General features: G+C 33.2%; 1 protein-coding gene across 6 annotated transcripts in view; it reads right to left on the bottom strand.

Annotated features, from left to right (window-relative positions):
* LOC127979008 (oxysterol-binding protein-related protein 8) overlaps nt 1-14,752 on the bottom strand; it is a 63,854-nt gene that overhangs the window by 20,075 nt on the left and 29,027 nt on the right. For 3 of the 6 annotated variants that reach the window (XM_052584099.1, XM_052584114.1, XM_052584107.1), the window contains 2 exons: nt 12,285-12,321; nt 10,210-10,350 (listed from right to left, as the gene is read on the bottom strand). In XM_052584099.1, coding sequence (XP_052440059.1) covers nt 10,210-10,350; nt 12,285-12,321 — 178 coding nt within the window. Of the gene's footprint in view, nt 1-4,138; nt 4,416-10,209; nt 10,351-12,284; nt 12,322-14,752 lie in introns of those variants that run through there. The other 3 variants (XM_052584131.1, XM_052584140.1, XM_052584123.1) reach the window with 3 other exon arrangements.

The raw sequence follows: 14,752 nt of genomic DNA, 5'->3' as shown, positions 1-14,752 counted from the left end.
TTCGTGGTCCAGAGTCAAAGATTTGTTATAATTGTCTCTGCATATTAATATAATTGTGCAGCATGTTTCCGTGTGTGTTTGTGTTTGTCTGAAGTGAGAGAGTGACGTGTGGGATATTTCCACACTCCTGAAGCGTCCTTGACTACGACAAACCAGCAGAGACGGGTGTAATTCCACCCCGACCGCCATCTGAAGGACAGAGACATCCGTCTAGAAACACAGACAAACTATCTGTTTAACACGTCATATTGAGTCAATCTACAGACTTAAAATGTTCTGCTCAGGTTTTCTGCTTTTCTTTTCTTCAGAATGTTAGTTTGTGTCATCGCACTGGACTAAAACCTACACACATTGTTGTCATTTTTATACTTTTTGGGGATTTTTTCCCTCACACCGTTACATTTGTAGTGTTATACAAAGATTATTATTATAAATAAAAATATTACAAATACATCAACAATAAAAAATACTGAACTACAACAAAAACGTGCATAATGAATATTCAGCAATAATAAAAACAACAGCTATATTATACATCTTGCATTATTTTTGCTGTTATTTAATAATTTTTATCACTGTAGTATTTTAATAACAACAACAGTATTGATTTTCATCATAATATAATGAAATTCAATATAATTATTGTTATTTTTTATAATAATAATAATAAATACTGATATTATTATAATGTTACTACTAAATATTCAAACAAATTACGTTGTTATTAAGTAAATAAATATTATATTAATAATAATAAATATTATTATGCAATATTCTAAAAGTATATCTTTATATTCTAAATGCATATAATAATTATTATTATTATCATGCAATATTCTATTATGCTCTAATACTCTAGCACCTTGTTACACTCAAAAATGACCAAATTATGAAAATGACCAAAAATCATGCAATATTATTACAGTTTTGAGTTAATATTGCCAAATTATGAAAAAAAAAATTATGTATTTTTTCACTCAAAAACTGACGTACATGAGCTCAGAAAAAAATCCACCCTCGATTTTTTTTTTTTTTAAATCTGGAAACCTGTGCTAACTGGTTACAAAAATACTGAATCCAAGATTTGCTTATAATCTCGTATTAAAAGAGTTTTACAAGCAATTTGTAAAAGGCTGGTCTTCAGCCTCTACACTTGACAATGTGAGCATCACAACCTCATTAATGCAGAACAAAGCAAAACGTCACGTGCTTGCTGCGTAAAGATAAAAGCAGTGTTAATACGATTCTTCTGGTCAGAACACAGGTGTCAAGACTGTGTTTATGAGCACACGCTGTATATTAATAGTCACTCATCTGTCATAGCTCATACAGTAAAGTGCACATCCGGAGCAGCGCCCAGGAAAAATTAATCTGTGGTATAATAAAGCTCGACCAGAAATAAACCTTTTAACGACAAATCAAGACCAGATTAATGGTTATGTAGGCTATAGGAGAAAGGAGCTACTGATCCATTTCTTAAAAACATATTTATAGTGTTATTGTGCATTTTATTCCAATAAAACCAAACAAAAAGTAACATTTCAATAGCGTATAATAACCTGATCCACCTATTAAATGACTTTTATTGACAGATGATGTCATCAAGGACACTTTTCACCATCCAATCAAAACGCGATGGATAAAAATTAAGCCCCGCCCCCACACTTTTCACTCTGAAAAGATTTAAAAGATTAAAGAAATATTTAAGAAACAGCTAAGAAAAGGGAAGCTTTTTGCAAAAATAAATAATAATAATAATAATAAAAAACATACATTTTTTTTTATTAATTAAAAAATTCATTAATTTAATTTAATACAATTTTAAAATGTAATAAAAATCTGCATAAATCTGTTAATTGTGAAAACATTAAAAAGAATTCTTAGTTAAAAAGTATGAACTGTTAAAATATAGTTAAGTGTGGAACAAATCATAATTCAAATAATTACAATTTATACGATTAAAACAAAAACAAAAAATATTGATGATAAATATATAAACCTTATTAATGTGTATTTAAAAATATAAATTTTTTTAGTAATATTACAGAATCATAATGTTTTATGACTGAAAAATGTGCATTACATAGTTTATTATTTTTAAGTTAAAACGGTTTTATTTTTTTGTATGCAATCCAAATATAAAATCTCACATTTTCAGTACATTTATTTTTTTAAATCGTCTGAAATCCTGCAAAATTATATAAATACATTCAGCAGACATTAAACTTTAAAAAAGAAAAAACAATGCCTTTCTGAACCAGTCAGTTTTGCTTATGAGAAAATGAATTAGAGAAATAAATGATCTAACAAGAGTGAGCATTTGCTGTGGAGCTCTGCATCTTTATCCACTGTAATGACACTGAAGCTGAGTGAAACAGTATTAAATCAAAGCCATTACCCTCCGAGCGAACCCCGCTGATTTTCACACAGGTGAACGTGACGCACAGATAAGATCTGCACGAATGCAATGTACTCTAGCTCCATTAGCTAATCTCTGCTCAGTGGACTCCATTAAAATACTAAAAAAGGATAATGATAATGAAAATGCCGGGTAAGTGTACAGACGTGAATTTAAAAATAAAAAAAGCATCTCTGAAGCTTTCTAAAGGAAGACTAGCATCAGTACATCAAGAGCGCAGCGAGCAGCCAGCGCGCCTGAATAAGAGCATTTAATGCATCTCTCTCTTCTTCAAATCATAATCATGAGGGATAAATGGAGCGCAGGCCGCGCTGACATGAGTCAGATTCACTGTGAGAGCTGGAACTACTCAATATCTGCAGCAGAAACCTCTGCGTCCAGCTCCACAAGACAAAAACAGTCCTGATTTATGCTATTTCGACCCGAATGATTCCCATCAAATGAGGTTTCAGAGGACTATGGAAATGAGAACTGGTTCTTGTTTGGAACCATTTAAATAATAATAAATAAAAAAAACTCAAACCGAATGATATGGTTCTTGAACATTCTTCTTCTGCCGATGTTGACAGAACACAGAAGTAAAATATCTACAGATATAAAGACTATTTATATTTATATAATCAGGACCGATTCAAAGAGAAACTTTATAAACCATTATTTCTTAATTATAAAACTAATTTATTAGGACTTATAAGTGCAATTAATTAACAAAACTATTACAATACTTAAAAAAAAAAACATTTGTTATAAAATGTACTTTTTTATTATTATTCAAATATAAATGAATTATATTTGTTTATTTGAAATGTTGATATTTAGGATAAATTATTCCTTAATTATTTAAATAATAGTGAAGGCGCAAATGTGTAATACATACAGATATATTGTTATTATTAATAATAAATATTAATATAAATGAATAATTAACTTAATTAACTTAATATATTTAATATATTTTATTAATATTTTTAATAAAAATATTTTACTGTGTGTTCATAGATATATTATTCATAACAAAATTTATATAATAATATTAATAAAATATATATTATTACATTTTTATGGATATATTATTAATAATAATAATAATAATAATAAATCGAAAGAAAAACATAATACCAGTAACAAATGTATAAATTATCTTTTTTTTTTGTTACATTATTTACTAAAATAGGATAGGATAAGTTCTTCTTCTATTATTTAAACAAAATATTGTTTATAAATATTCTATATTATTATTATTATTATTATTATTATAAAACAGTTATTGTTTTCCTTAATAGTATTTACTATTGAGATTTTGGTTATGCTTTAATGTTTGAATTAATCAATTAATAATTAACAAACAGTTTATCTTAACTATATACTCAACAATACACTAAACAAAACAAGTACATTTTTGGTAAAACATCGGTTTACTATATTGCAGAGTATTTAATAAGGATACCTGTATTTAAGAAGGTTGAAATGAATGTAATGCGTCACACACTCAAAAAACAGTGATGCAATGAATAACAGATGGTGTCTGTTAATGGATGCACTTTAGTTTGGAGAGCAGTCCAGATTCAGTTCACAGCAAGCTGCCAAAACAATAAAACTTAACAGACTGCTGCTGCGCCCAGCGTTTAAGACCCAGATACCCATCCTGGCTCGAATGCACCGATCGAAACTATCTGCCAAACGAATAAAACACGTAAAAGTTTCCCGAGATGGACCCACCTGGCAAGCAGACGGACAGCTCGTTGTAGCCCCCAAACGAGGCGTTGCGTATGAGTTTGCGTCCGTCGGGATGAGCCGGGCGCCCCGAGATGGTTCCTCCACAGGTGGAGAACCGGCGGCGGCCCAGAATACCGTCTGGCTTCATCATGAGGGCGTCTGCAGGGTGGACTCACCCTGAAGAGGGCGAGGCTGAGGGGCTGCGGTGTTAATTCAGCAGTCACCACACACACACACACACACACACACACACTCAGCTCTGCTCTACACACATACTCCACTGCTGCTAGTACTACAGCTGACCGAGAGCGCTCTGAAGAAACACTCACGCTCCCTCACTGTTACTCACTGCAGCTCCTCCCTCTCGCTCTAGAGCTGCGAGTGTGTGTGTGTGTTTGTGTGAGAGAGAGAGAGAGAGAGAGAGAGTGTGTGTGTGTGTGTGAGAGAGAGAGAGAGAGAGAGTATGTGAGAGAGAGAAAGAGAGAGAGAGAGAGAGAGAGTGTGTGTGTGTGTGTGAGAGAGAGAGAGAGTGTGTGTGTGTGTGTGTGTCTGGAGAGAGAGAGAGAGAGAGAGAGAGAGAGAGAGAGAGAGAGGATCACATTCTTGGAGCTCACTGACCATCAGTGGGAAAAAAAAAGCTTCATGTTATGATGTCACTAGTCACCTGTACCCATGCGTGGCTTATTAAAAAAATAAAAATAAAAATAAAAATAATTATATATATATATATATATATATATATATATATATATATATATATATATATATATATATAATACAAAATACATTTTTAATATTCATTTTAATGTTATTATTTTAAAATATTTTAAATAAAATAAAAATACAATTAATAAATTAGTATGGGAATGCAATAAAATCTACCATGATGCATAAATACTTTCAAATTGGAATAATATATTTTGCATTACAATAATAAGAATGATATTTGCATGCATAATGGAAATGAGAATTGTGCTTAATGTGCTTAACTTAAAATATTGATGGCTATATGCAAAATATGCTTTGAAATATGAGTTTTTCATAAAAACATGAATAAGTTTTTTTTGTCAGATTCACTTTCTGACTGTATGACTGAATCAATTTTTGAGCACATGACTCCGGTCTGATTCTCTCTCTCTCTCTCTCTTTCTCAGCTCACTCACAGAGAACGCTTTATGAAGGACACTGTAGCTGAATATCTAAACCTCACACACACCTGCTTCTCAAACAGCGCTGGTGAAAACAGAATCAAGCCATCAGCATCACATGCAACCTGATCCCACTGTGAACTGTTAAATCTGACACTGCAAAGGCTTTTAGGGGAATGTCCAGCTCTCACGAGTCTTTCATCAAACTCGGATTTGACTTACAGTAACCAGGTTTACACTGTATGTATCAAAGCCATATCAAGCAAAACAGCATTGACTTAAAGTAACACACAACAAGAAACACCACATGCTGAAGTTTAAAATCAAATCACTTCACTTTACAAACAGCACTGATTAAATACACATATGCATAAAGGCGAGCGCTTGTAATATGCAATATAAAGCAAGCAATGCATCTCCAAGAGAGCGTTTAGTCTGAAAACTGATCTCCTTCTGTTTGTTTGGAGTGAAATGTCAACAATAACTCACAGGAAGCTGGGACTTCGAGTGAAGCGCTAACGTGTTTCTTATTACTGCTTTTCGTGTTTGTGGTCCATGAACTGCAGAAGAGCTGCTCCAGAGCAATCAAGCCAAAGGTTAAACTAGTTCAAGCAGCTTTTAAACACTCCAGATTCCTCTTTCCTCCATCCAATCAGAATTCACTCCGGCCGTCGTAACCAATCAGAACGCTCCTCCAGAACTCTGCTGATGTCACTCTGAAGTTGCTAGGCAACCGCCTCTCCAAAAAGAGCGGATGAGACTGCAGGATGGCAGTGAATGATGCCCTAATTATCATAACTAATTACGATGCTCTTGTGGATATATAATTCAAAGCCTACTTCTCATTATCCCGTGCAGAATGGAAGTTATGCTTCATATATGAAGCATTTAAAAACCCGAGACCTCGATTAAAAGAGAAACCTTGCACAAAACCAGTCTAAGCTGTCTATCTATCCGTCTGTCTGACCATCTGACCCACAAACACACACACACACACACACACACTCACACACACATGCATAAAGTATGTGGAAAAACACCCGAGGTCACCAGCATGTTAATCTTTTCCAAAAAAAGCCTCCTGCTTTGTACTCAAGTGCAGACTCTCGAAGGCTCTGTCTCTTGTGTTGTGCTTCCTTCATAGAAACTTCATCCTTTGTTTCTTCAGCTACGGTTTAAACAGTTTCCCACTCAAACCAAATGAGTAACCCAGCAGGTTAAACTGAACTAGTGACGAGTCATTAGACGAGCGGTTAATGATCCGGACCACTGTACTGCTCACAGAGAGATTTCAGAGAACTGTGTGTGCAGTACACTAAAAAGTTGCAGTTTCACAAGTTATAACAAAGAATCAACACTGAAGAAAAAACATAAAATGCACTCCAATAATAAAAACATTTTTTTTTTACAGAATAGTTTACACGGCTGCTGATGAAAAGTTTTCTCATGATCTTAAAAAGCATATTAATCTGAATTCTGATTTGTAAACTATACAAATAATTACTAAAAAACTAAAATCAAGTCTTTACATTCTCTACTTTTACAAGATTAGAATGAATACGGTATAAAATAATTATATTATTAGATTTGCTATGGATTACATTAAAAATTATTATTATATTATACGTAATCTAAACATCTAATATCAGCTGATATATGCAATATTGATACTAGGGATGCACGATATTGGATTTTGGCCGATATTCGATATGCCGATATTTTTTTAAATAATTTTGGCCGATGCCGATATCGATATGTATACGAATTATTCGCCTGATAGATTTAAACTTTAATTTTACTGAAGAGAAATCCATGTATCTCTTCTGTACTGATTCTACCATAAATGTATTATTTTACAAACGTAGACAGACATTCACATCTGAAAAACAGGTCAATTATTTCACTTGGAGAATATCGGTTTGGCTCATCGGCAGAAATATTCATATCGGCCGATACCGATGATTGTCATTTTAAGCTTTTATCGGCCGATACCGATGTTGTGCCGATATTATCGTGCATCCCTAATTGATACTGCTAAATTAAAATGCTTCCTTGAATATGAGCTCTTAAGAAATAGATATACTGTACATGCCTAAAAATTATTTGTCTGATGTATAAATGAATGTAAAATCATAAACAACAGCTGGCCCGTACAAAAATACTGTTTAATTTGATCTAAATAAATGACTTTAGATTTAAAAAAAAAAACACTAAAAACTAAAATGAATCATCTTCAATGCTATAAATAACTTGAGGCATCACAATATTATAAATGTACTGAATAAAAAAAACAAGAGCATTCACACTTATCTATTATCTGCTGATAAATGCAATATCGATCCTGATTAATTAATTTCTTAAATGTCAGCTCATAACAAATGGAACGGATATCTTGTGCATCGCTAAAAATATATATTGTGCCTTATTGCAAATGTATTTTCAAAAACAAAATCACAGCCAACAACAAGTGTCCAGCAAACATGTGAAGTCTTTTAACACTATTTAAAAAGCATCCCAGGATGCACTTCATGAAGTTGATTGAAGAAGCTCAAATGTAAGACTACAGAAGCAGCAGATAAGATGCTTTCAGGCACAATGTGCTTGAGACCTGGTCAGTGCACTAAAGCGGGGTTTAGGAAGCCACTAGAAACCTTATGCAACCTGGCTATGAGTCTGGATTAGCAGCCTAACGAATAAGCTTTAATGAGTCAGACCTCAGAGCACATTTAACAAACGCCAGAACAACCAGTAGAAACCATCTCAAGGCATCATCTAGATTGAATAATCCATCAATCTAAAATTACTGTTAATGATACGATTCCACACCAAACAGCAACAGGTTACTATTTTAACAAGTGCATTTAAAGTTCAATAACACTTGAATTCTGTTCTCACCAGATACTATTGCAGGCGAAGGAGGAGGACACAACTATCAAACTAAACTCGCACTAATTAAGCATTAGAGTACTAGTCTAAGTACTTGCCTTGCGTGCAGAGAGATTAATTAATTACCCGCCGCCGCACTCATGCATTCAGAAGGTTTACGTCCAGCCCTCTCCGTTCACAATCAAACATTCACTAGCCCACAAAACCGCCATAACATTCCCAAACATTGGACGGTAAGTGAACAGCATGCTCACACCTGAGCTCGCATATGCAAATGACCCTGCATCTGATTGGCCGAAGCGATGGAACGTTCAGATTAAGCAGCTTCTGATTGGCTGAGCTGCACGCTGTGTATTGTATGTAATCCATTAAATCCAGGCCAAGCACACCTGCTCTCGTCTCAAACAGAGCGAGGAGGCCAGGAAAGAGGATTTGAGGGCTTTTATGGGTTACTGTACTGATGCTATTCTGGGAGAAAGCTGCGGTGCGTCTCGTGTCGGGTTTCCCGCTGCTGGCACTGAATGATTGAGAGAAAGGTGGCTCACATCTACAAGATGAACTTGCAAAGAAACTTCCTTTTATACAGCTCAGAACACGCCCAAACGGAGTGATTCACCCGAGACTAAAAAGTACGGATGAATGTGCTTTCAAAAGCGATGGCGAGGGAAAGTGCTGTTGCTATGGAGACCAGACAAGATGCGAGAGGTCCGAAGGCTTTGAAAGGTTTCGACTAGCAGCGGTTTTGTGTGTGAGAGCGTCTAGCCTTGCAGAACAAGTCTCATGTCACTCGTATGATGCTCAGAACATCATTATGATGAACAATCATCATTATAAAAGCCAAATCCTCTGACAACTTCAGATTGTGAGCCTGTCGTGTGTGTGTGTGTGCGTATCACAGGCAGTGGTAAAAATGACACAGGGATTGTGATGATCACATGGACAGTCCATATAAAAGCACAATATTGAACGCACATTTTCAGGAACATTTTTATAGAAAAAAAAAAAAAAAAAAAAAAAAAAAAAAAAATTATATATATATATATATATATATATATATATATATATATATATATATATATATATATATATATATATATATATATATATTAAAGTCGTCTACTGATAATTAACCATTTTTTAAATAATAATTATAAACATATTTCTTATTTATATATCTCTCTATATGTATTATTAATACATAATTATAGCTAATTATCGCTAATCAATGCATAATTTTATAAATATAATTATAATAATGCTATAATATAATAAGCATCAATATAATCAAATAATTTTTTTACATTTATCTGGACAATTATTAAAATAATTAAAGCAATAATTATATATATATATATATATAATTATTGTTTTAATTATTTTATATTTGTATAACACTTTTTATATTATTATAATTATCCAGATAAATTAAAAAAAAAGTATATGATTATTACTTTATTTAATAAAAACAAATAATAAAATAATTTAAATGATATTTAAATAAATATAGTAGCTCAAGCATCATTACAGAGAATGCTTGGATCAGTTTCTATTTGTATGTCAGCTCTTTATCACTAAAATCAACAGATTAACAATCAAATAAATAAATTCAAAGAAATATTCAAATAAAATAAGAACAAAATAAGTCAAATAAAAAGTATTCACTATAGAATATTTGTGTGACGTTTGTAAATCGTAATTTAAAAATTCCTTCAAAGATTTCATGACACTTCAGCGTCCTCTAGTGGTGAAAACAAACACTACACAGGGAGAAATGGTCACTGTGTCAACACTACAAATTAAAAATCATCCTTTTTACTTTCTGAAGAATGGATTTTGATTGCATCGCTCCTGGTTTATTTTTTAAAGACAAAAGTGTTGTTTTCAAAACCTGTCAGCTCAACCAAACACCGCTCACACCACATTTCTGCTTGTGTACCAGATGTAAACTGCACTGGTCTGGGATCAGATTTCTTTTTAATGCAGATGTGGCCTTTAAAGCATCAAATCCACACATCCTTGAGGCCACAGAGGTTCTCTTACCGTGACTGTAGCTGACGCCGGGGCTGAGGGAGGGGCTTGTGAGCAGGTCTTTACTGGGTGTGTGAAGCCCCGCCTCCTTCCCACGCTGGCTCATCCTTCCTGGGGTCAGAAGCGCAGCATCATCACCAGGCATTAAGGCAGCTGTGGAAAAAATAACAAGAACAGAGGATGCATTCATAAAACAACTGATGCTGAATAAATTTTTGTTTTTCAAACCCCATGTTTATTGTGTTGCACTTTATCTAATTTGCATATGTATATTTCGATTACAAAACATCTTTAAAAGTCGTTTCTCAAAATGAGTTTTAATCTGGACTTCAGCACTGAGCAGCACATACATATATCAAACTTAACATAAATTTAGATATAAATGAAACAAGAATTTTTAACCTGACCTCAACCAATGTACAGAATTATTTTTTGGAATTTTATGCATTTAGCAAATGGTTAATTAGATAATGAATCATTTGCTTATTGCACATAACATTTCAGAAAATGTGTAATAAACAAAAAAATATATATATATAATGTTTGAAATTCTTATATAATCTATAATATAGCCAACAAACTGGGAAAGGTAATATTTCACCTACACTTTTTAGCCTATTCATCTGCTGTATCTTACTTTAGATTTAAAGCCAAATATGGATGTGGTTTAGACTGGGTTTGCAAATTTTTTCTATTGATTTCAGAACATAAAAAACTAAACAGATTTAGACTTTTTCGCTGAAGAGTTTCCACCAAACTTTAATTGATGCACACTTCACTTCTTTTCTTTTCACTTTTTATATTTTTGTAAAGTGCTCCCTCTAGCGGCCAACACACAAAATAAGAAAAGATAAAATCTAATGGTGCTGTTTTTAAAACAGATTAAAAGTGAATGTTTAACATGACTTCTTAAAATCTAACCTCATCAGCATCACACAAACCATCCAGCATTGCAACAGTATTACATAAATCACTATTGATTGTGTGCGTGCATGTCTGAAGCTGAAGAAATTAAATGCATATGAAACTCTGCACAATGACGCAGCATAAATCATGTTAGGTGAAATAACAAGCTTCTAGTGAATATATGCATGTGTCTGCGTGTGCTTGTGTTGCTATACGTGTATAACAGCATGTAAACACACACACACACACACACACGCTGCTCAATGTGATGCAAAAGAAAATAAAGGAGAAGCTGAAACGACAGAGATGAATCACTTTATGCTAATCATTCATAAGAGATGCTTGTTTAAGATGCATTATGAATATTTCATCCTCATCACTTAGGCTGTGAAGAAACTAATTACTAATGAGCCAATTAATCAGAATGCCATGTTACAAATCTCAAATTGTGTTTCTATTCCTACCGTACACACACACACACACACACATATATATATATATATATATATATATATATATATATATATATGTGTGTGTGTGTGTGTGTGTGTGTGTGTTTGTTTGCATGTATGTATGTATGTATGTATATATAACAAACATATAATATGATTAAATGTATACTGATGAATAAATCACATATAAATGTATAGATTTCATGTTTTTTTCCCAAAGATTTTGTTTCATATCCAAACTTGCTGCCACATATAAACATTATAAAAATGTATATTGACAGAATTATGTAAAATACATTTTATTAAACGTATATACAAAAATATCATATTTTATTTCCAATAATGCTGCCATAAACATTATATGCCTATATAAATTGTATATAAATTTGCTTTTAAAAAAAATAATATGTTTCATATCCAATCATGATGACAATTATTTTATTTAAAAAAAAAATGTATACATTTATTTTTCCAAATGATAACTGGACAAAAAATGTAATATGTATTGTAGCAAGTTGATGTGACAATAACATAAAAATTACGTTTAAACAGAATGAAAAATGTATCGCTGAATTCTGTTCCACGTGTTATTAAAACAGCTTTATATAGAATATAATGTTAAGTATCCCGTTTCTGAATAAAGTGCCTTTAACTTTGACACACAGGAGCACAGATAACACACACACACACACACACACACACACACACAGGTGAATGTCAGCCTCTTACCTGGGGTGACAGGGTTTTCTCTGCTCTCTGCATGATGCTGAACACACACACACACACACACACACACACACGTGTCACAGACAGACACACACAGGAAGGGTCCGCCAGGAAATGTTGGTTTTGGTGTTGGTTGGATTTTGTGCGTTGGGACACGTTGGCAGCAGACAGACAGATGGCATGAAAAAAAGACAAAAAAGACAAACAGGGAAAAAAGAAAAGCAGCATTAGTTAAAAATGACAAACATACTGAAACATAAGACACTGGCAACAGAAATCCAGCTGAACAGAGCAAGAAAGACTAAGCAGAACAAATCCACGGAGGGTTAGACGAGCCAAACACACACACACACACACACACACATACACTCATAACACAGTCCGGACATTTTGGATTAGCAAAGATTATAGTGAACAGAGATCAAAGCCACTACAATACAAAAAACTCTGGGATTCTGATTGGTCGGGACATCTGTCAATCAAACAACAACTACACGAGTAATTGACACCCACACTGAGAACTGTTTAAACAAATGAAGCCGGTTTGAGGTCATGTAGGATATTGTTTGATTAATAAAGCTTTTCGAGCCTCTATGGACGGCTGTAATGGAATTAAACCTAAAGAAATGTGTGTGACCGGTTTACACGATGTTGAATAATCAATGTCAGTTCCCTTAAACTTTATTAGAGGTGTTTGTAAAGCACTATGCTTGGGGTTAGTGGTTTGAACAAACCCTTTAATGGCAACTCAAACCGTGTGGATGGCTGTTCATTTGTTTGTTTAATCACATTGTGATTAAAACTAGTCTAATCATGTCTGTCAGAACGCATGATAAACCAGCGTAATCTGACAAGATGTTTTAGTTCTGTACAAATATAATTTAATAACAGTCAGAGAGGATCGAAGAGCTCATGGATTTGTGATGTTTGACCACTTATGACAATGTCAAAGCTGTTTTCAGCATTACTGAGATTAAGTACAAAAAAAAACTAAAACAAAACTTTGAACATGAAAGCTGTGATAAAATATAAATCTAGATAAAAACAGCAACTAAGCTAGCGTACCAAAATTATTAAAACTAGTAACTACTACTAAACATACATAATAAAAGTCATAAAACTAGTATAATTCAAATGAAACTCAAAACATAAAATAAAATGTAGAAAACAAAGCTATGTAGAAATACAGAAATATACAAAAAATTACAAAAACAATAAAAAAATTGTAACCTCTAATAAAGACTGGAAACTAAAAATCTTATTAAACTGAGAATATAAAAACAAAAGCTAATTAAAAATATTAAATATTATAGTAGAGTATATATAATTTAGAAATAACACAGACTGTCGGATACACTATATAATTTCTATAATGCGCATTTTAGCAAATGCAGTGGCTCATCGTGCTATTTAATACAAGCAGAAAATGTGTATGCTTTAATATAAAACACACAAGCTACAAGATACATAGTATAGTTTTTAAGAAAGAGCTGTTTCTATCACGTGCATCTGTATAATGATCCTTCAACATCTCCTCGTCTGCTCTGTCTCCTCCAGCAAGAAGCTTTCAGCATCCGAGTTTTGTCTATTCGGTTTCCTATCAGCCTCCCAAAAAGAGGGTGATAAAACCATGAAACGAAACAACCTCCTGCTGAAGGCCTCGAGAGCTCACTGTATCACTAACTGTAAAATTGACAATTTATAATATGTAAATGTAGCACTTAGTAACATGATACAGAGAGAGGTCGTTTCTGAATCATGAAATGCATGATTCAATGCCTGCCTTCATTAATTTAATCTGTGAGCAAAGGCGTCTGATAATACGAGGGTTATAGAGTTTGTGCAAGTATTATTCAGAAGGTAATGTGGTGTCGGCACCCACGCTAGAATTAATACAGATATGACTGGAGTCATTTAATTTTTAAATACTTTTACTCAGCAAGGACACATTAAACTGACGGAAAAGGACAGTGAAGTGATTCATAATGTTATATAATATTTCAATTTCAAATAAATGCTTCTTTTGAACGTTATATTCCTCCAAACATCCTGAGAAAAAAAAAATCAGTAATGCATGCAGCACATCTATTGATCAGAAATGTTTCTTGAGCAGCGAATCAGAATATTATTCTGATTTATGAAGAATCATGTGACACTGAAGACTGGAGGAATAATGCTGAAAATACAGCGGAGCATCACAAATATAAAATCCATTTTACTATATATTCAAATAGGAAACAGTTATTTTAAATCATAATAATATTTCACAATTTATAAGATGTTTTTTATGAAATTAATCCAGCCTTGGTGAGCATACGGCACTTCTTTTTAAAACATCCACCGGCCTCAAACTTCTCAATGATAGTGTATGTGGTCAGGCTTCAAAATAAAACAAAACTGACATTTTCTAGGTCTCTCCAAGACAGATTTAGTTCTCCTGCGGTGCTGGTCTGATGCTAAATTATGGTGAT

Source organism: Carassius gibelio, chromosome A4 (assembly GCF_023724105.1).
Source record: "Carassius gibelio isolate Cgi1373 ecotype wild population from Czech Republic chromosome A4, carGib1.2-hapl.c, whole genome shotgun sequence".
Lineage (NCBI taxonomy): Eukaryota > Metazoa > Chordata > Actinopteri > Cypriniformes > Cyprinidae > Carassius > Carassius gibelio.
Note: the sequence above shows the minus strand (reverse complement) of the source record. Positions and strands in the feature narration are given on the sequence as shown.